Source organism: Dasypus novemcinctus, chromosome 12 (assembly GCF_030445035.2).
Source record: "Dasypus novemcinctus isolate mDasNov1 chromosome 12, mDasNov1.1.hap2, whole genome shotgun sequence".
NCBI lineage: Eukaryota > Metazoa > Chordata > Mammalia > Cingulata > Dasypodidae > Dasypus > Dasypus novemcinctus.
This window is the reverse complement of record NC_080684.1, coordinates 105004457-105032010: the sequence shown is the minus strand read 5'-3', so window position 1 is coordinate 105032010 and position 27554 is coordinate 105004457. Positions and strand designations below refer to the sequence as shown.

Below are 27554 nucleotides of genomic sequence, written 5' to 3'. Positions count from 1 at the left end.
CTGTATCTTGCCACACACATAGCTTCTCTGTGATACTGGATGATGGCTAGAAAGGGAAATCATGGAGCAGCTACACCACAATACCTACCTTGGCATGTATCAATCAAAACATCCACTTGTCTAAAAATTCCTAGACGAAGCAATTTTTCACGGGCTTCATGAGATTTCCGCATTACCTATAAAAGGGGAGAAAATAGAGAACATGTTCTCTTAAGGTAAAGTGGGCAAGTTTGTTATATATATATATGCATACACATACATATAAAATATATATGTAACCATAAATTTTTTAAGAAAAGGGGGAAAAAAACAAGCCAAATTAAAAAAGCTATGTGCATAAACTAAAATACATACACACATAGCCTAGTATTGTTTTCTGGAAGGGATCAAAAGTGAGTGGTCATATGTAGTGACAAGGTTTTTTTAAATTTTGTGCCTTATTGTGTTGTTTGACTTTTCTAACAATATATACACGTGCTGCTTTCTTCTTCTCTTTAATGCCGACAATCCATTATAAAGCCAGCAGGCCATTCTGATATGGGGAGTCCTTTCCTGCTGGAGGGAAAAGGATAAGCAAAGGGGTGAGGCAAGAAGGGGCCTCAGAAGGTACCCAGGTGAACGAGAGCTACTGGAGAACTCCCAGCTGGGAGACTGATCAGCTTTCTGCAGGCAAGAGTACAGAACATGCAGATCTTTGCTTAAGAGGGAATAAAACTAAAGACAACCCTAAACAGAGACAAAACCAAAAGGAGATAGAGCAACAGACCCAGGAGACATGACAGAGACCGATCAAGCTCTGGTGTCGGGGGCACAGACGTCGGAGACACAGGATAGACAGACACCAGCAGACAAAGCCACTAGTTAGATTCAGCTTGCAAGGGAGGATGGGGGAGGCCGTGGACACTTTCCACTCTGGGCTTAGCACCAGACAAAAGAGGTCGGTGCCATGAGAGAAGCAAGGGACAGAGATGGAATGGCAGGCAGGAGTGGGGGTAGAGAGAGGCCATGAGCCCAGAATTTAGCCACAAAGAACTGGAGATGTTACTGTAATTCCATGAGGGCGTGTTTAGCAGGCAGTCGCATATTCAGAGCAAATGCCCAACAGAGGAGCTGCAAGAAATGGAAGTTGGGGAGTCCTCAACACAAAGGCTGGAGCTGAAACCAGGTATAATGTTGAGGTCATGAATGTATGAGCAGATTGAGACTGAGCCTCATACAAAGTCCATGCTTATGCATGGTCTCAGGGAAAGAAGTGACGGTGGAGCCTGAAATGAATGTGCTCAGAGGTGGGAAGCAACCCAGGGGAGAGGGCTTTCACAGAAACAGAGGGGAGGGAAACGTCAAGAATGAGGGAGTATGTAAGCACAATCAAAAGACGAATAACAAAGCAGGAAAAAACAGACTGGACCTAAGCGACAAAGCAATCACTTCTTTAATATGCAAGGAGTTTGTATGAGTTAACAGAAGCCTAAAAACCTAACGGAAAATTAAGAAAAACAGGTAACTCATAAGAGGAATATGAATGGCCAGTAAACATGAAAACAGAAAGGTCAATCTCATGCATAATTAAATAAATGCAAATTAAAATGAGATAGTACTTTCCCCCAACAGGTTGGCAAGAATTTTAAAAGTTTGATAACTCCCAATGCTGGAAAACAGCCTCTCTGCTATACTGCTTGCAGGAGTGTAAAGAAGTGGGATCATTTGGAAGGCAATATGACAGTGTCTGTTAAAATGATTACCCTTGACCTAGCAGTCCCACTTCCAGGAATTTATCCTACAGACATACGTTCATATATACACAAAGATATACAAAGATGTTTATTGCAGCACTGCTCGTTAAACAATTCATTTAAATGTCTAACAGGAGGCAACTGTTTACAATAAATGCAAGTCCATTCAGTGAGCTACCATGCAGCCATCAGCAGGTGGAGATAAATGAAAATGAAAGATGCAGAACAAAGGTGGAGACTGAGATTATTTTTAAATGATGTACATGTTTATACATGTGTACAAAATAGCGGAAGGATGCATAAGAAACTGTCAGCCCTGGTTTACCTCTGGAGGGTGGGACTGAGGGGTGGGCCAGGAGGGAATCATATACATTTCATCTCAGCCCCCCCATACCCACCTGGCTTATTATACTTTTTTTTTTTAACTGCACTTATATATTAATCTTAAAAAAAAAAAACACACTCATTTTTTTTTTAATGGGGATTGTCTGCAAGGTCAAGTACAAGAACTTAAAGGAGCCAGCTGGAGCTGGCCACAAGGAAGTTGTCGAAACCTGTGCCCAGGCCTGTTCAATATGGGTCCCGGGGCTGAAGGACAGAAGAAACTCACAAAGGAGAGCAGAGAGAGATGGTGGCAATCCAGCAAAGAGACTGGTGGAAAATGGAGCAGGGGCCCCCAAGAACCAGGAGACAGGCCAGGGAGGCTCTGGAGGGGAGACCGTGTGCAGAGTGCTGGGCACGGTGCTGGGTAAGGGGCTGCACTTGAGCTGTCAGTGGCCAGCGTGGAGCCAGGGACAGTTCTGAAGAACAAAGGGTGGGGCTGGCCTTGGAAAAGAGGACAGACATTCCTCCTCCGAGAAAGCGAGGAGGAAAGGGTGAGGTAAACACGTGTCTCTGTGAGGCATGTGGGGATCTGGGAGCGATGGACTGGGGGGGCCAAGGTCACTGTGAGAAAGAAGGCAAGGCCGTCAGCAGAGGCTGGCGCGGGGGCTCAGAGGTCTAAGGACAGAGGAAGTCCATAGGCTCTTTGGAGGGAATGGAAAAGAATGTCAAGTAGAGATAGTACTTACATCAATAAGGTTTTTAGCCTTAAAAACATCTCCGATTTCACACATGATAGTATCATCTTTAGTCCTCCCAAGTCCATCAAAATGAACATGCTGAACAACCACCTAAATGTGACAAGGGACACTGATTATTAAATGTGACACAGGGTGGGAGATGAGGTAGCAAGGCTACATAAAAACACCTGAAATTAATTTCATTTATATTTTCAAGTTTAATGACCCACACTTATTTCTAAATGCTCTTCTATATATTTTTCACACCTTTTCAAAAAACTGGCCTCGTGGACTACCCTCTGTTAGGCCCATACTTCCTGCAAAGGAAATCAACAAGGTTTCCCCAGCCGGCTGAGGAAGGAACCTCCAGCCCTAAGCCCTGAGAATGACCTGGGGACCAGTCCTGCCCGACTGCAGCTCCCACTTAGTCCCTGCATGCACCTTGCCCAGTAAGGTCCAGGGTTCACCAGAGGATGAATGTTTATTCACAGAGACTCTCACTGCTCCATCTCCTCACCGGAGGGTCAACTCTTCAAGAGTAGAAACTGTTTCTCACATACCATTGTTTTCATAAAAGCCACTCCACATGGAGTAAATGCTCAATAAGCGTTCACTTAATCCGTCTGTTCAATAAAAATGTGCTGAGCCAGCTGTTGCTCTATACACTGATAAAATGGCAATGAACAAAATATAAAAACTCCTGTCCCAAAGGAGAACTGAGTGATGTATGTGGTGAAGTAGATGGTAATAGATAGCACAGGGAAAAATAAAGCAAGGATGGAGGTTAGGGAGTACTAAGGGAATTTATGATTTAGAAATTACAGGTGATCAGAGATGGCTCCATTGAATGAAAGAATTGCTGAAAATGTGCTTACATTTCTTCAGGTATATTTTAATTTCAAAGAAAACACAGTTTTGGAAAAAGTCGGGGAGCAGAAGTATAAACTTCCGCATAATTTAAGCTTGTCCTCAAAACTTGGCGTTTGTTTCCCTAGTAACATAAATACAAAAATTTGTATAAATAATCACATAAATAATCACTAAGGAAATACTATTTCTCTAAAACCATAAATAATTTTCTAAAAGTCACCAGTCTTTCTAAAATGTAGTTATAAACTCTTCTTTGATAAAAACAAACAGGTTAATTCCTTTATATGTCCCTAGTGGTTTACTGAAGTGAAAGTTTCTATAACAACTCTACCAGGCCCTTTGACAGACCACTCACATCTTTATTTTCAAGAATTTCCTGTTTAGCTTCAGGTTCAACTTCAACAAATTCAGCTTCCTCTCCTAACGCCCCAAAATCAGGTCCACCTACTGGCAGAGGCTCCAAACTCTGAAAGGGAAAGAAAAAACCACAGACAAATTAACATGTGATATATAAAAACCAACATCTTTCAGTTTTGCTTCTAAGGGGTGCTCCAGAAAATCTAGTACAGTGGTTCCTTCTGGTGAGTGGAAGCAGGGGTACTGGATGGGGAGCAGTCAGTACAAGGGCGTATGTCAGCTACTGTTAATGTGTTAAGTTCGTGCATTGGTGGAAAACTTAGCACTTATTATATTAATAAATAACCAGATATAAAATCGAGGGTCATGGCTAACCTAAGATGGTTTACCTAGGAGCCATTTAAAGGGGAAAAAATCATTATAATATAAGATACGTCTTATTTTGGGTACTTTAAAGAAAGAAAAAAATTTCCTTTCCTGTTGTTATAGAATGTACCTAATTTTTAGACTTGAAATTGGATACATTCAAGGATAGTCACATTGATAAATTACTAAAAAAACATTTTGTTCTGGACCCTGATAGATTTCTATTCCAGTTCATAAGGTTTCATTCATACTTAAAAGGAAGCATACGGCTCCTAAAATGGGCTAGCAATCAGTCACATTCTTTAACATGAGTGGACATTATCTTGAAAGCTATTATTAAAGCATCTTCTTCTAAACATGGATTCCATAGGCGGTGTATGGTATATTATTGTCAGGGGAACATAGTAATACAATAACATGCATAAAATATATATCTCTATATATAATATATGTAACACTGTAATATTCACACACTCCTTGTTTGTTCTTATAGTGGTTTGATTGGAAGTCACTGGGATGCTTGCTTACACAGGGATTCCCAGGCACCCCTTGGAAACAGATCCAGAAGGTCTAGTGTAGTGCCAGATGATTGTTATAAAACAGTCAAGTTTGGGGAAAAGTATGCTAACCAGTATCTGGCTCTTTCCTTGATCCACTAATTCCCTGCCATCCGGCACTTTCAAAGAGCACTGAGGTATTTGACATCTGCACCACGTGGAGCCATGGAGATCCGGGGGCCACCATCACCTTTCGGGAATACTCTACAGCCTCCTTTCACTACATCTTCCCATTGCCACTGGTTCTTTGGAAAGGCAACTCTGATCTGACAGTCTCAAGTCCCCCTTTCCCATTCCTGCCCTAAAAGACTCCAGTGGCCCTCAAAAGTGTCTCCAGGGAGAGAATGCAACTGGATTCCTCACACACAAGGAACTCTACCATTAGGCTACTCCACTTTCGATCTCCACTGCTCCTCCTATTTCACATTCCTACTTTTGCACATCTTGTTCCCTCTGCCTTTCCCCTGCACAGGTTAAAGATCCACCTTAAATGCCATCCCCTCTGTGGGCCACTCCTGGCTTCTTCAGGAATAATCAGTCCCTCCTTCACACATCGTGATCCTAAACTTTTGTGTCCTTTTCATATACGTTTCCTTTTTCTTATTTTGATCTGCCTTGGCACATTTAGAAGTACTCAAATTATTTACAGAATGGGTGATTGAATGAAATTTTTGCCCTTTCTTTGTCCATTTGACAAATATTTACTGAGTAAATATTTAGGCAAAGCACTCGGCTAAGAACCAGGGATATAGCAGTGAACAAGACCAAGTCCTTGCCCTTAACAGTGGTTGGAGTTGAATGTTAATATTTACATTATGTAAAGAAGGAAGATAATGCTGGACAAAGAATACATAATTTCATACCATCCTTTCATTTTGTTGAGCACTATTTTTAAAAAATGGAATTGTTACTATATTACTTAAAAGTATGAACAAACTAAAATAGTAACATTTTACCTGCTCCATTCCATGAACGTTTTCTGAATTTAAGTGTACAACGAACAAAAAAGTGTATTAAAGTTGTGCAAATTGTGTATGCAGAATATGGATATGATTAAGACTGTGCCTGGCAAAAATACAATAAAGCAAACTATGGACAGTAGTGTATAGTAACACGTTAATAATTTTCCATTAAGGGTTGGGGGAAAAAAGGAAATATACTAAGTGAAAGAAACTAAATAAAAGGTACTGCATATTGGTTGACTCCATCTATACAAAATATTAAATACAAATAAAATAGAGATATAGAAACAAAATAGAAGCACTGCAGGGCAGGGGAAGGATAGGGAGATTGAGAAGGGATTATAAGGGGTAGGGTTTTCTTTTGTCTGGTTTTTATTACTATTATTAAAGTAACGAAAATGCTTTAATATTGATCAAAGTGAAGAATGTATAACTGTGATTACACCAAATACCATTGATTGTGGTTCATCAAAGACCTGACAACACATTTGCATCTGTTTCCTTTAATCTGAAATTTTTTTAAAAGATTTATTATTATTTTTTATCCCCCCCCAACAGTTGTCTGCTCTCTGTGCCCATTCACTGTGTGTTCTTCTGTGACCACTTCTATCCTTATCAGTGGCACCAGGAATCTGTGTTTCTTTTTGTTGCGTCATCTTGTTGTGTCAGCGCTCCATGTGTGTGGTGCCATTCTTGGGCAGGATGCACTTTTCTTTTGCGCTGGGCGGCTCTCCTTACGGGGCGCACTCCTTGTGCGTGGGGCTCCCCTACGTGGGGACATCCTTGTGCCTGGCAGGGCACTCCTTGCGCACATCAGCACTGGGCATGGGCCAGCTCCACATGGGTCAAGGAGGCAAGGGGTTTGAACCCTGGACCTCCCACATGGTAGGCGGACACCCTATCCATTGTGCCAAGTCCACTTCCCTCTTTAATCTGAAATTGAGACCCTAAATCCAAGAGATGGTCTTTGCAGTTTCATAGATATATACAAACCTGTTTGTCCTAAATTAACTGTTTTATCAAAGCAGATTCAGTCATTCACCAACATTATTAAGAACCTACTATGATCTTCACCTTTACACAGAATATATATTCCAGCACCTGGAAGAGCAGGCATAGGATAAGCATTTGGTGGAACGAATTAAAATAAATTTTCAATTCCAACCTCTAATAAGCAGGTAACTCTACCAGTCAAGTTTTGTTAAGTACCACAGGCCAGGCACTCTGCAGGACATGAACTCAATTGAACAAGTTTATGATCCAGCATTCCCCGTCCCCCATGGCTCCCTTGTCCCCCAGAAGCTCCTTGATTCTGCTAGTTGTCTGCTCATTGACTGTTTCTTCTTTTGAAGGCACTGCGAAACCAAACCTGGGACCTCCCATGTGAGGAGTTGGTGCTCAACTGCCTGAGCCACATCTGCTCCCTCCAGCATTTTTAAAGTAACGTAGACTAGGACCAAATGAAAAATAGAAGAATACATAACAGAAACTAATGGCAAATACCATTTCACAAAACCTTGTGGTTTCACATATGCATAAGAGGTCTAGATGGCAAATGTAAAATGCTTTCTTACTGTGAGTACTAGTCAAAAAAGTTTGAAAAACATTGGTTAGTGGGATGTAAAGGTCAAATCAAAAAGTTGAAAACATTTTTTGTCAACACATTAATTAAAGGAGCACAATTTTAGAGGCAAAGGAACTCCATAGAAAGAGGGACTCCCCCCATCCCGAATCCCAAGCACAACGGTGTCAAGCACATAGTAGGTCATCAGTAAATAAAAGGTGAATAAATGAATGAATGCTTACTTTTTTTTTCCACGATGCTACAAGCTAAATAAGATGCAGTTCCTACTGTAATATCTAGAATCTTAAGCATCTAATACCATAAGGCAAAAATGCAAACAGATCTAAAGACAGAAATGGCACCAGAGGAAAAATTTCAAGAAAGCTGACAGTACATCCAAATGAGGGGGAAAAAAGGAGGCTTATGTAGGAAGTGACATGAACTCAATCCTAAAAGATAGGAATATTTTGCTAGCTAAAGACGTACGTGGGGGGCAGATGATGGAGGAAGGATCTGTTTGTGTCACAGCTTCACAGCACAATCCAGAGGGCATGTCAAAGAGCAACGGGTGTTGATGGAAAGATACATGAAGTGGAGATAAGTCCAATTCCTGATGCCAGTCTGAGAAATCTGTACTAAATTCTTTTAGAGTAATGGAAAACTAATTACAACTTCCAAATGGGGGCAAATGAAACAATCCATGTTATAGTAGAAAAGCAGGGAATGGGCGATCTCATGAGGGCTGGGAATCAGGAGATCTGAGTTTTAGAACATTTTGAGACGCTAACAGTGTAACTTGAGGCAAATAAAATTAAATCTCTTGCCCTTAGTTAAGATTAGGAAAGGAGAGCAGTATGACAAGCAGTCAGTACGTAAAACACCAAAATAAGCACTTTACAAGCATTATGGTTTTTCATTCTCACAGTAGCCTTGTGAGGTGGGTATGACTGCTCCCTCCACTTTAGAAAAATAAGCATAGAGAAGGTCTATCTTTGCCCGGGAAACAGGAGAAAGGCGCACGCGTCTGACTCTTGCAAGAGTCGCAACTAAAAGATCTCGAAGGACTCCACCAGCGGCTGAGGGGGACCAAACGGAGACACCCAAAACCCACTGAAGGAAAGGATGCTGAAGGGTGCAGAAGTCACGCACAGAGAAAGAACTTACTACTCTCTGCTCCAGGTCATCATGGAAAGCTCACTAGACTTTTCCGGGCCACTAAGTGGCTGACTGACCTTGGGCAAGTCACATCCCCCCTCCGAGCATCGCTGGCCCGAGGCGCCGCCTCGTTCGCGCGGAACGCGGTGGCCTGGCGCGGGGCGCACCTCGTGGAGAGCCTGTCCCGGTCCCGAGAGGGCCTCAGAGCCCCGCCGCCCTCGCCGCCCCTTCACCAGGGAACCCCGGGCGCAGCCATGAGTGTCTCCCCGCGGCGCACGCCCGTCTGGCTTGCCCAAAGGTCACGAAGCCCGCCGGGCGCTGCGCCTCTTACCCGGGCGTGCACCGTCCCCATGGTTTCCCTTCTCGCCGCCGCCCCGCACAGAAGCCCGGCCGGGACCAAAGCCCGGCTGGCGAACTAAGAGGGCCGGTCCGCGGTGGCGGGACAGGCGGTGAGCGCACTTCCCACAAGCCCCTGGAAGCGGCGCACTGAGTGCGGCCACGGCGCCACGCCTCCGCCCCGCCCCCTGGCCAAGGGCGCTTACGCTCATTGGGCCCTATGAGCCTGTGACCCGGATGTTCACGTGGACGCCGGGAAGTCAGGCGGTCTAGAGAGGGCGCAAGCGCAGAGTGCCCAATGACGCGCGTGGTGCTACTGGCACGAGGAGGGCGAGCTCTGGAGGTCGCGGCGGGGAGCGATCAGGCGACTGACGGGTGTTCTAGGCCTTCCCACGGGTCTTGGGTCTCACCCTGGACTCTCGTGATGGGTTCTGTGTTTACCCCACGCTCCGGGGAGCCACCGGCGCTCAGCCGGGGGACGCCAAGACTCGCCACGCCGGGCCGGGAGCGGGTCTGACCTCTGGAGCTGTCCAAATGCGGACCGGTGTCCTGGCTCCTCTCCCCCGGACCGCATGGACCGTCTCAAGTCATTGAAAGCCCCAGGCTTCAGTGTCCTTGTGGGTGAAAAGTCGGTGTGGTCATACCACTTTATAGGGGTGGATTAAAAGGGCTAGTGTACGAGAGGCTGAATATAACAGCGCCTGGACGAGTAAGTGGCGGGGAATAAACGACCATCGTTCATTGAACTTCAGTCAGCAAATATTAGCGAGCACCGTCTAGGTGTTTGGATGGGGGCCAGTCACATAGGTGAATCAGACCCAAGGGACTTAATTTTGGTCGGGGTAACGGCCTCCATTCCCCTAAAACACGTAATTAATATGAGTCTATCATTGCCATAAATGCAATGAAAGAATCGAACAGAGAATGAGAAAAGGGGAATATTCAGTGTCATGTCGAGTTATTTACAACCTCTTGATAACAAAGCATCGTTATTTCACTTTTCACCTACCTCCTCTTCTTCTCCACTCCCCGCTCCCCCCCAGATCCTGACACCCTTCTCCATTTAAATAAATAGCACTACCCTAAGCCCTTAGCTTCCCTGGGATAAGCATACAAAGTCCACCTTCCCTTTCTCGGCTGGAAAGATGTAGAACCCAGCCTGCCAGCCCCTGTCCTTCCCTCCCGATGCACCCCTTGCACGTAAACTCTTCACCTATCTTCCCACCTAGTCTGTCAACCCCGTGAAGGCAGGGACCAAATCAGTCTGGCTCACAGCTGAGCACAGTGCCCAGCACAGCGGAGAAATTCCTCCCTGCCAAAGTAAATAGCAACTTGTCAAATGATGCCTACCAGAGTCACCGCTTCTTGGCTTGGGCTCCCCCAGATCCTCTGGCCTGGATTCCTGGCCGCTGCCACCTGTCGCCCCAGTGTCTGGGTCTGAGGAGCATTTGGCAAGGCAGAGGGAGCATCCCACAGGCCCAGGGGACTGGAGCAAGAGGCTGAGAAGCACCAGGGGACTGGAAGGAGGGATGTGGTGAGGATGCGACCTGAGCAGGCTAGGTGGGAGGGAGGTTGCAGCTGCTGCAGCAAGGTGGGCTCGGGGTGCTGGGAGATTGGAATGAGGGGGCTGGGTCAGGCTATGGGATGTGCCCCAAACAACTTGGCTATGGGAAACTATAGCAATGGGCCAGGTAGAGGGAGCAGGTTCTGGGCCACTGCAAGGACTGGAGCAAGAGGCCAATTCTAGGTAAGTGGAGATGGACCCAGCAGGATTGGGGGCCCCCTGGAAGTGGGAACAAGGGGAGACTCGAGGAGTCCTTGTTCCTGGCTGGTTGACTCAGTAGTCGACAGAGGGCCCAGAGCAGAATTGCAGAACTGAGAAGCTTGCCCTGGAGGGTTTCATTTTGAGGACCTGCCAAGGGATATCCTGGTGGTCATGACCAGTGGGTAGGTGAGAACAAGAGGGCATCCCCTCTGAGAGTGCTGGCTACAGCCTCAGGTGGGAATGAGGTCTCCCCAAGGGCGGTGAGTGCAGTTAGCAGAGCCTTGGGGTGCAGCCTTGGTACCCAGGAAGGAACAGCAGTGTGAGAGTCAGGGACTCAGAGGAAGAAGAGAGATTCCTTGAGGGTCAGGCCCAATGTCCAGCCCAGGCTATCCCATGTGGCAAGAGGACCTTGGAGGCTGAGGATGACCTGGGGGTGGGGTGTATCTCAGTAGCTCCCAAGCCTGGCTTCTGTGGGGTTGGCAGACAGTGGAAGTGAGTCGGGAACCCACTGAGGGAAATGCTGTTGAAGGAGCTGGGCTGTGACGAAGGAAAGCAGCACGGGGTGCCTTCGTGGGAAGGTTTTAGGTGTCAGCTGGGCTGTCCTCTGTGTCCACTTTCTGGAGGTGGATTAGCCTCTACAATGGGTCGACTTTCAGTAAAGTGGGTGGGCCTCAGCCAAGCAGGTGAAGGCTTCAAGAGCAGAGAACTGAGGTTTCCCAGTGGAGAAGAAATCCTGCCTCAGCTCTTCAGGACCAAGGCCTGCCTGCCTTGCAGCCAGCTGGTGGCCTACAACTTCACCATCGCGTAAGTCAATTTCCCAAAATAATGCTCTTAATAAACAAACATGTATATCCTATTGGTTCTGTTTCCCTGAAGAGCCCTGCCTGGCATGTGGAAAGGCTACAGGGACAAGGGAAGGCCTTTTAAAAATACATTTATTGTGAGTTATAGCCTGATTACAAAAGTTATACACATTCACCATAGAAATTTAGGAAATACAGATAAGCATAGTGAGTAAAGTGTAATTGCAAATAATTGTAAACTGATAAGCTTTATAAATATTTTGGAATATATCCTTTGTCTTTTTCTGGATTTATACCCATAGACATGTAGAAAGCCACACATTTTTTTAAACACAAATGAGCCCAAAATCTGCTCCAAGTTTTGCAATCAGTTTGTTTATCACAGACTGTTGATCTCTGCCATCAAATATGCTACACATGATTATTCTTGATGGAGGAAGATCCCAAAGCACCCTCGAAGCATACATTAGAAGGAGGGATGTACCTGGAGGTGGAGGAGCATAAGGATGTTGGCATCTGCTGCTGGGAGACGCCCTTAGTCCAGGAGAGGGGGAGGCGGCAGGGGGGAGAGCCTTGTGGGTGCAGCTGGTAAGGCTGGCGGGTAGCATTTAAGGGGCAGGTGGAGGGGGAGCACTTGGCCTTTTCTAAGAGTAAGCACTTCATTTCTTAGTACACATTTTATAAAAATCATAAATCATATGCTCACTGTAAGAGCATCTTTAAAAGCAGACAGAAAATGAGTCCCATGCAGTCCTATCAGTCATTTAATATATTTCTTTCCTGTTAACCTCACAAAGCCAGTGCCTTAGGATGGCTGAGCACCTGAGCCAACTGGCTAGACACTTAGGTACTCGGTTTCCTGAGGAGTCAGACTTCCACTTTAGACTGAAGTATCTTCCTAACCATTCCTAGAAACAACTCCGTGTGTCTCCAATAAACTGTCAGTTGAGTGCAGAGGCCACAGTTGGGTACGTCTGAAGCGTAAGGACTTTGGAAGGTGGAGGAGAGGGGACCCCACAATGGTTGATAAGGCTTAGCAGCCTTGAAGGCATGTCCTCAGAGTATCTCCCGAAATGACGCAGAAACCCTCGTCCTGCTCCTTCCCTGCAGCCTCTTTGCTGTTTGAGAAGGTCAGGCCAGATTGAGAAAGGATCTCTGGGCCACCTCAGCTTCAGGCCTTTCTGGCCTGTCCCCAGAGCAGGCATCCAGGCGGCGTGGGGCATGGGGCAGCTGGCAGCCTCGCTCATGTTCTGGGCCATGCAGGACAGCCTGGTGGCCGGGCGCTGGAGCTGGGGACCTGGAGCACAGGGAGAACGCCAGCTTAGCCGCTGTTCCTGCAGCACGGACCTCCTTGGCTCAGAGTGGCCACCGCGCTGGGCACCGAGAGCCCTGCTGTGCACACTCCAGGCCCTGCAGGGGGGCCCAGCCCCTGCACTGAAGGCGTTCAGAGCTGCTTCCTGCAGGCTAAGCACAGGCTGCGTGATCCTCCCCGATGTCCTCCTGCTCCCGTGGCCTGAGATCCCCTTCTCTGCTTTGTCATCCAGCTCTGCCCTCGTCTGCCATCAGGCTGGGCTCAAAGGGACTCCTCCTACAGGAAGGCTTCCCACTCTTCTCTGCGGGGCTCCTGGGCACCCTGTGCTGCCCTGATGACCATTTTTAGCACCAAGAGCTCTGACTTCCTCAGCTGCCAGCCCAGACAGAGGCTCCTTCCACTAGAGGACAAGCTCCTTGCTGCCAGTCAGGTGCAAAAGGCTTTGGAGGGGAGCAGGTGTAGCTCAATGCTTTAGCACCTGCTTCCCATGTACGAGGTACTGGGCTCAAATTCCAGTCCCTCCTAAAAAGAAAAAAAAGGTTCTGGAATGTCCTGGTGACCTGATCAGAAGAACGGCCTGTCTGTGTGGCCCCCACACTCAAACGCAGGTGATTTACCTGGACGTAGTGAGCAGAGATGCCATCAGTTGAGAATAAATCTTGGACATTGCCCACCACAGCCACTGGATGGCATTGGGAATATACAGGAAACACATCACCAGCCTGCGGGAATAAAACCCAAAGCATCACAAGTACACTTGTGTGCAAATGAGCACATGCACATATGAACAAAGAACCACATCACAAGCCAGTGGGAATAAAACCAGAACCAGCAGAGTGCTCACATGTGCACACACATACTCACACTCATGCGTGAGCATTCACCATATGGGCATGAGGACAGCCAGTAAACAAAAGGAACAAAGCAACAACCCAAATCAAATGCAGGCATCTTAACAGTATCTTCCCCAGGTCAGTTTCTAGATTCACCTCCAACCCCATCTGAGGAGTGCCCAGAAGGTGAATGTCCAATTTCATGCCAAAGATAAACTCATCAATTTACTAAGCAAAGTTAAGCCCTTTGGTACAGAGAAGCTCAAGACTTTTACATGGAAATGAAAAGGCCTGGGCTTCCCCGGGTTCTTCCCGTCTGGAAGAGAAGTGTGGCAAGAGAGCAGCTGATGGAAAGAATCTTGGGGTCAAGATACCACCACCTTCTTCAGATCCTGGTGGGTCTTGAGTGAGCCCAGGAAGACCTGAGTCCCCCTCCAGAGACTTCCACCCTCCAGACACAAAAAGGCACCATGTGGCAGAGCCAATAAATGCTAGACTTCCCCACAACACACCCCCACCCCCTGGGAGATATTGGGGCAGAGGCAGCTGACTGTGGGGGAGGGGAAGGATTGGGAGGTTCCCCAAGGGGAGGAAAACTGAGTAGGATATTGAGGTGGGGATTGGACTCCTTAAAAGATGGACTGAAAGACAGGCCAGGGTAAGTGGCTTTTTATAAAGAAACACAATGTAAAATCTGAAGAAAGCTCAAGCAAAACAAATGCCCAGGATTCAAAAGTGCACACATGTGTTTGCCTTCTGTCCACACCACCAGCCGGCATATCATGAATTATATCATGAAATAAAAATGCAGACCCAAAGGAATGGATAAATCTGCCACAACAACAAGAAAAGGGGTGCATTGGGCGGGGGCATCAACAAGCAAGAAAGCCCACTAGCTTCCTGGAACTCGGCCAGGTGACACACCAGTGCTGCTCACACTGAGCTCCCTGGCTGGGAAGAGACCTGCCTGGAAAATGGGCTGACACTCATCACAGCACAGGAAGTGCAGCCCCACAGTCCTCGTGTCTGTGTGTGAGCTGTGTGAACCAAGGATCACCAAGCACACGTGGACAACAGGAAGCGTGAAAGAGAAGGATGGAGAGAAGCAAAACAGTGAATCCAAGAAGAAAAAGAGAAGGGATATCAGCGAACAGTAGAGGGGCTGCAGGAGAAGGTTATATCCATAAAAGAAGAACAGAATGCTGAGAAAAAAGAACAAGCAGAGCCCAAGAGAAGGGGCTCTTAGAAACTAAATTATGTTTGCTGAAATTAAAAATTATCTCAAAGATAAAATTTCAGAAAATCTCCCAGAACAAAGAAGAGGACAAAAGAAGTGAAAAATATAGAAAACAGAGTCAAACAGAGAGATGGGTATCGAAGAGAGGAAGTCAAACATCTCAGTCAGAAGAGCCCAAAAAGTGAAAAGAAAGACAATGAAGAGAGGGCTTAACAGAACAACAGAAGGTAATTTACCAACGTCTAAGGAAAGGCAGAAGGCTTTAAATTGAGTCCCCAGGGATTCCACCACTGAATGATGGGGAAAAAAGACCCACACACAAAGTTCTGTCTCATGAAATTTCAGATTGTAAAAGATGAAAATTACTAAAATCAGTCTCCGCATTCACAATTCTGGGAGGACCAATGTCTCAATATTTTGAGGGGGTTTACTTATCAGCCTAAAATTTGGTACCCAGGCAGATTCTCAGCCAAATGTGGTGACAAATAAATGCATTTCCCGCCAAACACAGTATCAAAATGCTTATTACTTGCTTGTAAATGTACCCCTGCAGAAGAACGGGCTAATCCAAGGACAAGGAGCCGGTGGGTCCAACCCAGGAGAGGGCAGGAGGGGCTGTGCTGGCCCAGGGCTCCCCACCCAGATGGGACCCGGGAGTCGAGGGGACTGGGGGTGAGGCCCAGGACAACGGGAGGAGCAGACCTTCCGGTGGTCCTCACGTCCTGCTCTGGGCCGGCTCCCCCCGCAGGAGCATTTTCTGGAGCTGAGCCCCGCTCCTGAGGAGCACTGAGCCTGGGGACGGAGCCGACGCCGTAGTTGTCTACAGGGCAGGGCCACGCGTGGCACGAAGGTCCAGCGGGCTCTGCCAGCAGCAGGTCAGCACCGGCCCCGCCTCAAACCTTTAGGTTCTTTGGCTCCTCCTTTCCCGGACCCTCACAGAGTCTCACCACTGCCCCCCAATTCCTGCTCTTCCAAGCTGAGTTTGTGTTTCATCAGTCAGGGCAAATTTTTAAAAATCTAGTTATAAGCAACCCATGTAGGGTTCCTTATGCTGGCACAGGTGAGACCTGCCGCTTCAGAGGTAGATGGACGTGCTGAGGTCACACCGCCTGGACCAAGCACCCTGGTCGCCTGTTTTGAAGCCCACGCTCTTCTGTCTCTTGCCTACTTCCTGCTGTCATGACTGTTACCTGAAAGTCAAAATCAGCGGCACCAGCACGGATGTCACACCTCCAGCCCCGTTGATTTTCCTGACCGCCCCTTATCACCCCTGTTTTCTAGAGGGAGAAACTGCAGCACAGCGAGGTACATTCAGCTCTCCCGGGTCACACAGCACTGGCCAGTGGAGGAGCCAGGTTCTGAGCCTGGGCAGTTTGACCCCTGAGCACCCTGCTCCCCTCTTCCTGAGGGAGCCCAATCATGGAGTTCTGGGAACATCCCACTTCACTCGCCGTGTCTTCCTTACTGACTGTGAACCACATAAACACTGCATGGCGAGAACGGAAGAACTAATTAGGTACGTTCTCCTCCATTAATGTGTTCAATATTCTGGTCAGCTGTGACCCCGAGCTGTGACTGCCCCCTCTCTGGACCTCGGTTTCCCCAGGGGACAATGAGGGCTGGAGCAGATGCTGCATGCGGCCACGTCCGGGTCCGGGAGGCGGCAGGTGTGGTTCTGAGGACACTGTTGCTGGGTTACAGGGTGCGCGTGGCTGCCAGGAGGACAGGTGGGCCTCCTTCCGGGGCCTTCCATGGAGACTGCGTGCTCCCGTCTGCAGGGACTCTGTCTGTCCTGCTGTACCAGGAGCCAGGCCTGGGCTCAGGGCCTTCCTGTGTTTTCTCACTTGACCTGCGTCCACCCTGAGGAAGACACAGACTCCTGCGCTGCTCACCTGTGGACAAGAGCCACCGCACACTCCAAGGGGAGCAGCACGAGGGACAGGACTCTCAGCGGGAAGAGGCTGCGCAGCTCGCTCCTGAAGGCGCCCCCGTCTCTCAGTGCTTCTCTCAGCGCTACAACAGAAAATGGGGGCACTGCCCATCAGGGGTGCGTCCCTCCATGTGAAAGCAAACCCCTCTACCTGTTGCTGCTTGAACTTGCTGTGAATAGTCCCGCAGCTGTGGGGAGTGAGTCGTGTCCCCCAGAGACGCCACGTTCAAGTCCTGCCCTGGGGCTGTGGGCATGAGGAAGCCATACCAGCCACGGTGGCCCACGGTGGACGAGGGTGGACGGTGCCCAGTAGGGCCAAGTCCTCATGAGCAGCGATTTGGACACAGAAGAAGCCAGAAGGCAGCGGGAGCAAGGAGGAGACCCAGGGGCGGAGAGTCCCAGAGCCAGAGGCTGTGCAGGCTGCGGGGAGAAAGCCAGCTCTGTCAGCACCCGGGGGTGGACTTCTAGCCTCCCCACCTTGGGGTGCTGAAGTCCTGTTGATGAGGCCACCGGTCTGCGGTGTCTGTCACGGCAGCCCTGGAAAGCTACGTCAGAGCCAGTGTGTGAGAGGCTCTCCCCAGGGAGAAACGGGCTGGGGTTCTCACAGCCGGGGCTTGTCATGATCAGACAGGGACGGAGCCCACAGCAGCCCCGACATGGGCTGCAGGTTCCAGTGGACCTCTTTGCCACTCCAGGTATCAGGGCAGGAGTGCAGGAGTGTCCCCCTCAGATACCACCTGCTCTAAGAGCTGCTGCTCGCTCCTCGCTCCTGGACGGATCTCCTTCCCAGGGCCCCAGCCGTTTCTTTCTAAGGATCACCTCCTGAAGCCTCACATCACGTCCCCTGGGCAGATGCTGCCTCTCACCTGTTAAGGCGTTAGTGCCCCCGGGCAGGGGTTGTGCCTGATGTGTCCCTTTCTCCAGCTGCCTGACATGGAAGCTGGTTTGTGCATCCATCTACGTGTCCATCCAATATTTGGTGGCATAAAATATACCACCATTCCATGGAGATTCAAAATTGTGGGTCTGGGGGATTAGGAAAGCCATCTCGAGGAAGGTGGCTTTGGGGTGGGTCAGCGGGCAGAGTGTGGTGACTGCGGCGGGCCTCTGAAGGACGAGGCAGGTCTCCTGAGAAGGCCCCTGGGTGCAGAGCAGAGAGAGCTCAGGAGCCATCAGGAGGGGCGGCCAGAGAGGTGGGCAGAGGGCCTGAGGAGTGAGGGTTTATGGGGAGACTTGAAGGTGGGCTCAGCCAGAGGCTGTTTCCCTTCCAGTGACCATGGGAAGGGCAACTCAGCCAGGCTCCTGGGCAAGTGGGAGCCTGTACCTGTGGAGGTTACGGTGACCTGGGATGTGGGTTGTGCCTGGTGGGTGGTGGTGGTCTGAGCCTGGCCTGAGTGTGGTTGTCCCATCCCATCTCTTCCCAACTCTGCAGAGTCACTTTTCTCCCCAGCATGCAGGAAGGAACACTTTTTCCTCCAAACATCCACAGAAAACAACATCCCTTTTCTGTTTCCGCCCCCTGAACAACTGGTACCTGCACTGAGCTGGGGGGAGAGGGTCTCCAGCAGCTCAGCCCCCTCAGGCCTCGTCTCCCCAGCAGCTCTCTCCCGGGGGGGCTCCAGGCCCCTGCTCTCCCAGCAGGGCACCATGACCTCCGACGCGCTCTCTTCCGAGGATGAATTCAGGCTGGGCCCTGGCCTGGCACAGATGCCTGCGAAGGGCATGGGCAAGCTCCCATCAGGGCAATCTGGGAAACAGACTGTGACTTAGCACCCACTTGCCCACCCACACAATCAGAGGGGAGGCAGCAAACACAGGGGATGCTACAGGCCTGCATTAGCCAAAGACCAGGGAGGGCCGGCTTTGGAATAGAGAAGGAAGCATGGCCTTTGAAGCCAGAGAGAGGTGAGATAAGCTCCTGGCTCATTCACTCACCAGCTGTGTGGGCTCCATGTCCACATCTGGACTCATGCAGTTGAAAGATAAGGGTTGTCATTAGTTGCTAATAAATAACCCAATCTTAAGCCGTTTCAGGCCCTGGGCTAAGAACATCATAGTCAGGCTTGAAATCGCCATTCGAAGCCAGGACGTCACCCTCGAGTCTCCCCTGGCCGGCCACAAGGCCTGTTGCTCAGCCCCTTTGCCCCTTTCTCCCTCACTGCACCTGCTGCTGACCTGTCCCAGCCTCCAGCCTCCCCTGCCCTCCTGGGTGCCCATCTCGCCCTCTCTGCGCTGCAGCCAGTGGGGCCTCCCAAGCTCTCATCTGTCCCTACTCCCTCCTGCTTCAGCCACCCTCATTGGCTCCCCATTGCTCTGGGAAGCCAAGGCTTCTCCATGCCCACAGGCCCTGGTCCCCTCTGTGTCCTCCTCCCTGCATGGCCCCGCCCCCTCTATGGTGCCCACAACAGGCCACTCCCTGTTGCCTGCAGGCCTGTCCTGTATGTCCCCTGTGCCTGGGACGCTCCTGTTCACACGCAGGGTCTCAACTTGGCCTTAAAATCCTCCTGAAAGCCTGCGTCTCCCCAAGACTCAAGCTCCAGAAGGGCAGGGCACGGCAGCCAGCTCACGGTGGAGCCTGCCACGTAGCCTGTTGCCCGGCGTCCAGCAGGGACAGGATGAGTATCTTCTGAGTAGACAAATGCCTGTCAGTCGGTCCTCGTCCCTCACAGGAGTGAAGGTCTGTAAGTTCCGCCAAAGCCGAAGTAGCGACCCTGGGCGTTGCTCCTGGGGCAGAGCAGGCTCAGGTGCTGCAGCCTCTGCCACAACGTTCCCATCAACCCGCCATCCATGCCTCGTTTCACGTGCGTTTCTGTTTACAGACACCACATTCAATAGACGCTCTGGATTTGCTAACACTGCGCTCACAGCCAACAGCACCAGACCTCACGCCTGAACGAAGTATTTTCTTGTAAGACCCACGACAGCCTCCATGCTCAGCGCCCCAGACAGCACTTTGGCACTATCATTTTAAATTGTGAAATCTCCAAAATAAGCACAAAAATGAGAAAGACCTGGCACTACATTGACTCTGAAAAGGACACTTGCTTTTAAAATGAGCTGTGGAGGGAAGGCTGAGCCCCACCTTGCTTGATCTCCATGGGAATGTGCGCATTGGCCACACAAGTCCTTCACTTCTCTGGTGTGTCTGTGCGTGACAGCAGATGTGCCATGAGTCCCAGTTTTGGGGTTACTGGCTCATGTTAGCGAGTAGGTGAATACAGACTCCGTGAATGAGGATGGCCCTCCGTCCTCTGGTCACACTTACCTTGGCCAAAAACTAATCCAGAAGACCCTGCCTCAACCTATAATCAGCCAACTTTTAGCGGTCAAGAGAAGGCGCTCATCTTATGTGTGCCTCTGCCGTGAGGCTTCTAGAGCCTGGAGGAGCTGGGATGACTCGTAGGTGCCTCCTGCCCAGGGGGGAGGACTAGTTTAGCAGGAGGGACCCACACCAGCCTGGAGGCAACTCTTCTGATTGCATAAATTGGGGTGACAGTCCAGGGACCCTGTGCAACTTCATCCCCTGCTAAAGGAAGTGAAGGTTCACTGTGGTTCAAGCCAGAGGAAAACCAGCCTAACTGCCTGCAGCGCAGGTGACCCTGTGGGAGGAGGAGGAGCCCTGGGGTCCTGAGTTCCTGGGGTCGAGTCCCAGCCCTGCCCCATAGGGCCACGTGGTCCTTGCTCACCTCTCCAGGCTTTCATGTCCTCATCTATAAAGCGGCACAAGGATTTCCTATCTCATAGCAGGAATACTTGGATGAGCAAGGCTTGCATGAAAGGCTGAGGCCCAAGTAATGTACCTGAGGTTCAGTCTTGGTTGTTGTAGACTCCTGAAAAGAAGCCTGCTCAAATCACTCACTTCATCTCCCACCCCATATATACCCTGCTCTTCCAAGAACCTGAGGGCGTCCAAATATCCTTGGAGGCACATCTCTCCAAGTTCCTGGGAGCAAATCAAATAAGGTAACTGCAGAAAGGAATCCGTAAGTGCCATTTAGTTAACATCACCTGAGGACGGCAGAGATGCAGGGAAGGACCTTCAGGCCTGGAGCCCCTCCCTGTTCCCAGCAGGGCCACAGCCAAGCCCAACAAAGGGCTTTGTGCTCCTGGCAGGCAGTGTACCCCCCATCTCAGGCTCAGGTGTCACCTCCGTGAACCTTTGGTGAAGCCCAGGCAGGACTTTCTTGGCTCCCTTTGAGTGAGGGCAGCGTGGGCAGCCTCCCACCTGACAGGTGTCAGAGCCTTTCCTAGTTCCCTCTGCTCCAAGAGGAGCTGCCTTTCTGCCCACCTGGCTGTGACTCTGTGCCCACTGCCTGCGGGCAAGGACAGCAGCTGTGGGGTGGGGTCGCAGGGGTGAGTGACATCTGTAAACTGCACATGAAGCCCCGTTCTGTGGGAGGCTTCCCTCTCCTCATAGCTCAGCTGTGGCTGCACCTTGTACTGCTCAGCCCTCTTTCTCCCCGGGAGCACCCACTGTCAAGTGTCAGGGAAAGCAGTTTACAGATTGTCCTACTGCGTCCGGGTGGAAGGCACTCTAAAACAGAGATGATTAGAAAGAAGGTTAAAGCACCACAAGCTGCAGTTCTTGACCACGGTCACAAACAGTAATCCTGTGATTAACTTTATAAAGATTCTAATGCCCAGGCTTCACTCCTGGCAAATTAAATCATAATCTCTAAATATGGGATCTAAGCTTCAGGTGTTTGAAATGTTCACAAGTGATTCAAATGGGCAGTCGGATTGAGAATCACTGCACGTCTGGGACAGGTTACTTTTTTCACGTCACCTTTTCTTTGACAGTTTCTGTATATTTCTATGTAGAACAACCTGTATTTCCTGGCAAACAGCTGAGCCTAAGAACTGCACACACACACTCGCACAGGTACCCCTCACTTTGAGATCTGGGGGGAAGAGCGCTCTGACTAGAAGGTAGGCATTTTCTGTGCAGAGATGTAGACTGAGCTTGTTGATGGTCACATGAGGAAGGTTTGTAGACTTGACCTTGGGGCAGATGTCATGCTCCCCATAGAATGGGGAAATGGTGATGGTTGAGTTGGCATCGATGAAGGGTACATTGTCACTTCCACCTCATCCATGTATCGCTTATAAGGGAGGAAAGTAGGACACACATTGTCAGAAGCTCTGGGCCACTGTGTCATGGGCTTTTCAGGCTGGGTGGAGGCTTTTTGGCTGCAAGCTGACGTGCAGGGAGTCCAGGGGCTTTGGCAGCACCTAGGCAATCTCCAGCAAATCCTCACTGAGCTCTCCTGTGCCAGCCACCCTAGGTGGGAGTGTGCTGGTGTGCAGTTTGTGCAGTGCCCAGAGGTGCTTGGGCAAGACGTAGGTGGAGGCCCGAGGCCAGGCCTGATCTGCTGGCCAATCCTGTGCCCAGTGGGCATCCACTCAAGTGCCTTTTGTCTGTGCATTAAGGGAGCATGAAATGAGGGGCCCCGTGGGCACTGGGGATCCAGTAAATGGATTAAACTTGCTTACATTTAAGTCAGAGGCTTTAGTTAAATGTTCCTCTAAAATGTCCTAAAGGCAATGATACTGTTTCTAGACAGGGTTCAAGTCTCTAAAAGACAGTGAAACAAAGAACTCTCTAGAGGATCACTGTATGCAGATGAGGAAACCAAAGATACAAGGCGTCCTTAAACAGAAACACACAGAGGTTAAGGTGGGGCCGCTTGACCCGCTCCTCCCTCCAGGGGCGCTGCGGCGGCCAGTTCAGGGTTCAGGTGCGTCCCAGAACCTCACGCCTGTGCATAATGGGAAATCCAGTGTACTTGGCCCTTACTTGGTGGCTCAGAAACGTGAGTTTTCTCTGCAGCTTGGTTCTGTTTACAATTCTAGCAGGATTTTATGAAATATTCAGGTACTATTATCATAAGTTCAGAAACATCCCCAAATCCTATTATGTCAGAGCCAAAAGTTTGTTTTGCACTACAAAGTGAAACAAAATGAGTCAAAACCTGTGTGAGGACCGACTTAGAGACTTTTGGGTTTGGAAAACCTACTACTGCTATAGTTCCCCTAAGAACCAAGCCCCCCCCCTTACACGTGTAGCACACGGGTAAGTGTCTTAGACTTTACTAGGCCACAGGGAACCTATCTTTGTTTGCGTTGGTGGAGGTGAAGTCAACCAGTCGGCCTACCTGGCAGGTAGCCAGGTAATGAATTCTACACGATACGGTTTTGCTGCCCAGGTGGACTGGAAGTGGACCAGCTCTGGCCCCCCTCCAAGCAGCCAAAGGCACAAGGCTCAGGTTTGGGGGCTGGAGGTGGCTGCCCTGAGCCTGGCGCCTGGCAGGGAGGGGCTGTGCACATGCATTTTGAAGGAAAGCCCCAGGGAACTGGGATTCACAGGCACAACCACCAAAAGGCAGACTTACCACACCTCTGAAGGAAGGAGGGATTAAGCCAGAGTAGAAGGGGATGACGGTGGAACAAACCAAGGCCTGTGAAGAGAAAAGGGCATGTACCAAGCATTCGGAACAGGCTGGGCCTGCCCCTTATGCTCCTGGCCTCACAAAGGCCTTCCCCAAACAAGCAGGCAACAAAGCTGAAAATCCTCTTGCTCAGAGGAGGTGCTTTGATCAGTGGGTTGAGTGAGGGATGAGCCAGTAGGCCCTGCAGTTCAGGTGTAGGGGCTTTCCTAGTGTTGGCACCTTCACGACAGCTTCTGCATGGACTCACACTTCCAGCCCCTGTTCCCACAAGGGAGCCGGGCCGGGCCCCTGCAGACACCACCGAGACTTACAGCTCATTGACAGACTGGGACGGGGCTGTCTAGGTGCTTCTCAAGCCCTGATATCCACCAGAGCCATCTGCAGAGCTTGTCAACACACAGAATCTGATCTGGCGTGTCTGGGCCAGGTGACTGAGAGCCTGCATTTCTAACAAGCCCCCAGGGGAGGCCGATGCAGCCAGGCCAAGGACCACACGTTGGGTAGTGCTGTGCTAGTGAGAATTAAGCAGGACGGGGCGCTGGTTCATGGAGAGCTAGCCATGTGGGAACGGACAGGCGCTGGCTGCCTAGGAACACAAGACAGGGTGAAACGGGCTGCTGAGCTGCTGGGCTGCTGTTCAGGGGTGGAGGCTGCTGTCTTGTACAGCCCTGTGGTAAGCAGCAGCCAAATCAAAAGATACTTCGACTCTGCAGGTGACCTTCCCTGGACTAGACCCTGGAACAGACACGTACAAGATTTGCTCTGAGCCTTGTGGGCCTCAGTCTAGAAGACACCGTCATGATGGAGCACGTTAGAACATGTCGGGGACAGGGACAAGCTGGTAAGTTTCCCAAGGGAGAGGTCACGAGCCAAGTCTTGAAGGATGGCTAGGGGTTACTTGAAACTGAACCTGTCCTGGATTATTCGGGGTTTACAGAGGCGCCGGCCAGACCACCCGAAGCCACAGCGTTTGCGCTGCCCTGGGACGCGCAGCAAACCAGCATCACAGGCAGGCAGTTCCTTTGCATCTAAGCCGACGGGGCAGGGGGCCAGGACATCCCTCCATGTGATGTTTCCCAAACCAAGCTTAGACACCCATGAATTAAGCTGCTTACGTCCACGACTTCATCTTTGGACTGAAAATCAGACACCAGCACGTTTTTCCAGTCAGATACTCTGGTGAGTGAGATGCCCATTTTGTCAGAGACGAGCTGGTGGACGTTGGCTGGGAGGCATTTGTGGAGTTCCTCTCGAATACACTTGCTCAAGTTTACGGACGGGTGGAGGACACCAAGGCTCCGTTTCCTGACAGTCCAGAGGACACGACTGAACATCTGTATTGTCTGGTCTGTTGGTGGGAGACAAACATACAGAAGAATGTTCCACGCTGGAGACACTGAATACTTTAAGGCAGGGCCGGACGAAACCAGACAGCAAGGAAGCTGCCAGCCTTTCTCTGCCTGCGTGTGGCTACTGAGCCCTCGGATGGGGCTAGTCCAGCTGAGATGTGTAAAACGAGCACCCGATTTTAAAGGCTTAGTGCAGAAAATAAGAATGAGATATAGGTCATCAGTCACATTTTATATGGATTACATATGAAAATGATATTTTGGATATATTGGGTTAAACAAAAAATACTATAATTAATTCCACATGTCTTTTACGTTTTGCAGTGTGGCCACTGGAAAACGTATAATATATACGCTTACATTCTTCTTTCTGTTGGACAGCCCTACTCTAGCTCTGGCCACAGGAACGAGCCCCCACTCCCAGGGGCCTGGTAAGCTGATCCCATCCCCACTCCCCACAAAGCCAGAGCCAGGAACTCAGGCTTGGAGCTGTGTGAATCCCGTGTCCACCAACTCACTAGCCCAGTGGCCTGAGCAGGCGACTTCACCATCTTCCTAAGTCTCAGGCGGCCTCTTTAAGGTGGGACAATCTTTATCTACCTTTTGGAGTCAGAAAGGGTGGGATAAGACACGGGCTATAAAATGCTTGACCAGAGGAGGCCCTACATCACTAACTGGTCCCACCAGCCTGTCGAGGGGCCCGGGGCCCGTGCAGGCTCCCTCTGACCCCTCGCTGACCCAGCCCCTTCTGTCCTGGCCTGCAGGGCCACCCTGTGAGCCTGAGATGTGGCCAGCCATAAATCCTGGACTGCAGGACATACCTTGCCTCCTGCCTGTCCTGCCTCAAGTCCCTCCTCCGCTCACAGCTCTCCCTCTGTGCGTGGCCCTGCTGAGCCCAGCAGAGGGGACGCAACTGCCCACAGCTCAGGTGGGCTCTAGGTCCCAGCCACTGGGGAAGTGTCCTCAGCAGTGCAGAGCAGCCACAGGGGCACGGCTCTCTGAACAGGGGGTGGTGACCAGAAACCTGGGGCTCCCAGGACATGGGGAGCTGCCCCTACTGCAACCTCCAGAGCCACTTTCCAGGGATGTGGTGGTCCTGAGCCACCCCCTCCGCCCTTCCAGGTACGACCCCAGCCCACACCTGTCTCCTGTAGGAGCCCCTACACTGGAGGGGCCGTGGGCTTGGCGTCCTCTCTGTCCCCAGTGTCAGCCAGCGCATTCCAGCGTGTCCTAATTAATCCCTGGTCTGTGCAGGTGCCTGGGTCCCCCTGGGATACAAGGTGGCTGTTAGGGCCACTGAGCCCAGGACCTGCAGAGTGGCCTAGTGGCCCGCTCGTCCTCCCCAGCGGCCACCCTTCCTGCCCTTTGCCCCTCTTCCCTTGGCTTTGGAGGTCAAAGAGCCAGGGCGGCCTCTTTCCTAATCGCCACCTCCAGGTTAGCCCAGAGTCAGCTCAGTGCCTAGCCCAGTGACAAGACCACACATCCCAAGGGCTTCCTGGGAACAACGTGCTCCCTGCTGGCTGTGCACTCCACCAACACCGCAGCCACCGGGCAGAGCAGGGAGTACATTGTTAAGGAGGCCAGCTAAAGGGGGGCTGATAAGGGGACCTTCAGGTGCCAACAGCTCCACCCTGCCACTGGCCACAGGCACTGGTCCCTGGGGCCAGCTGGAGGCCTAGGGCGTGTCGCCCACATTTGCCAGGGTGGATTTCCCTCTCTAGAGGTGAAGGGCAGCTGAGCACAAAGCTGTGCCCTGGCTGGTGATTAGGGAATGGGGGGGGTCCAGGGAGGGGCCCCTCATTCTGCAGAAGGACAGTGAGGAGACAACTTTCTCTCCCACTGCCCTGCCTGGCCCACCAGACCACAACTCCCCAGTGGTCAGGACCCCCAGTGGGACGGGCTGCCCTGGAAGGCCCCAAGGGCTGTCCACTCCCAGCAGTGTCTGGGCCCGGGAGGGCTTGGGTCGCCGCGATCCGCGCAGGGCAAGCGTGACCCCTGGTCTGCCAGTTCCCGCAGTGCAAAAGGCACCCCCCTGGGCCCAGGCCCATACTCCCCTCCCACTCGCAGCCGCGTCAAAAGGGCCTTCAGCAGCTCAGCTGCCCAGCGCTGCCAGCGCGATGCGTCGCCACGGCGACCGCGGGGCCCAGCCCCTTCCACCGTTCCCGGGCTCACTCCCTCCACCCTATCGCTCCTGGACAACCCGGGTTCTGTTTCTGGGCCAGGGCCGGAGTGGACGGGAAAACCGGAGCGTGTCCGACACCCGAAGGCCGAGCTCGGGGCGCCACAGCCCCGGTTCCCGGTCCTGGAAGAACCCCCTCCCTAGCGCCCCCTTTCTGCCTGCGACAGAGCGCCCAGAGCCGGTCGAGTGCACGCCGCGGAGAAGGCGTCTGCGCGGTGGGGCGGTCCGGGGAAGCACCCCTCAGAGCCCCCCGCCCACCCCGGGCCCACGGGGCGCCCCAGCCCGCCAGCGCCCCCTCCCCGGGAGCCCCCGCGGCGCCCAGGCGCACCCAGCGGGACCCCGGCGAGGAGGGCGGCGCAGTGCAGCGCCCCGGAGGAGGCGCCGAATAACATGCGGGCGTCGCGGAGCAGGTGCGGGGCGCGCTCGCGCAGGCAGCGGGTCACCCCGACGTGGTAGAAGTTCAAGAAGCCGAAGCCGACGAAGGACAGGCTCCAGCCGCGCTCGGGCTCGTCCATGGCGGCGGGAGGTAGCGGCCCAGGGCCCGGGGTCAGGGTCGGGGTTGGGGTCGGGGTCAGGGTCGCTGCTGCTCCACCCGTTCCCCGCGCGCTCTGAGCGCAGCGTCCGCGCGGCGTCCCCAGTATCCCAGGCTGACGCCTGCCCACTCCGTTCGCGCCCCTGCCCCCTCATCTCATGCAAATGAGCCCGGGCCACGCCCCCATGCAAATGACCCTGCCCC

At 51.3% G+C, this 27554-nt stretch overlaps 1 protein-coding gene and 1 pseudogene across 1 annotated transcript in view; both read right to left on the bottom strand.

Moving 5' to 3' along the window:
- The window catches only part of SAMM50 (SAMM50 sorting and assembly machinery component), a 33911-nt gene extending 24792 nt beyond the window's left edge, over nt 1–9119 (bottom strand). The window contains exons 1-4 of the mRNA XM_058308910.2: nt 8957–9119; nt 4020–4130; nt 2804–2905; nt 89–176 (exon numbers count right to left, since the gene is read on the bottom strand). Coding sequence (XP_058164893.1) covers nt 89–176; nt 2804–2905; nt 4020–4130; nt 8957–8977 — 322 coding nt within the window. The 5' untranslated portion in view covers nt 8978–9119. The remainder of the gene's footprint in view (nt 1–88; nt 177–2803; nt 2906–4019; nt 4131–8956) is intronic.
- Nucleotides 9120–12660: 3541 nt separating this feature from the next.
- LOC101445469 (1-acylglycerol-3-phosphate O-acyltransferase PNPLA3-like) lies at nt 12661–27333 on the bottom strand (annotated as a pseudogene).
- Nucleotides 27334–27554: the final 221 nt, after the last annotated feature.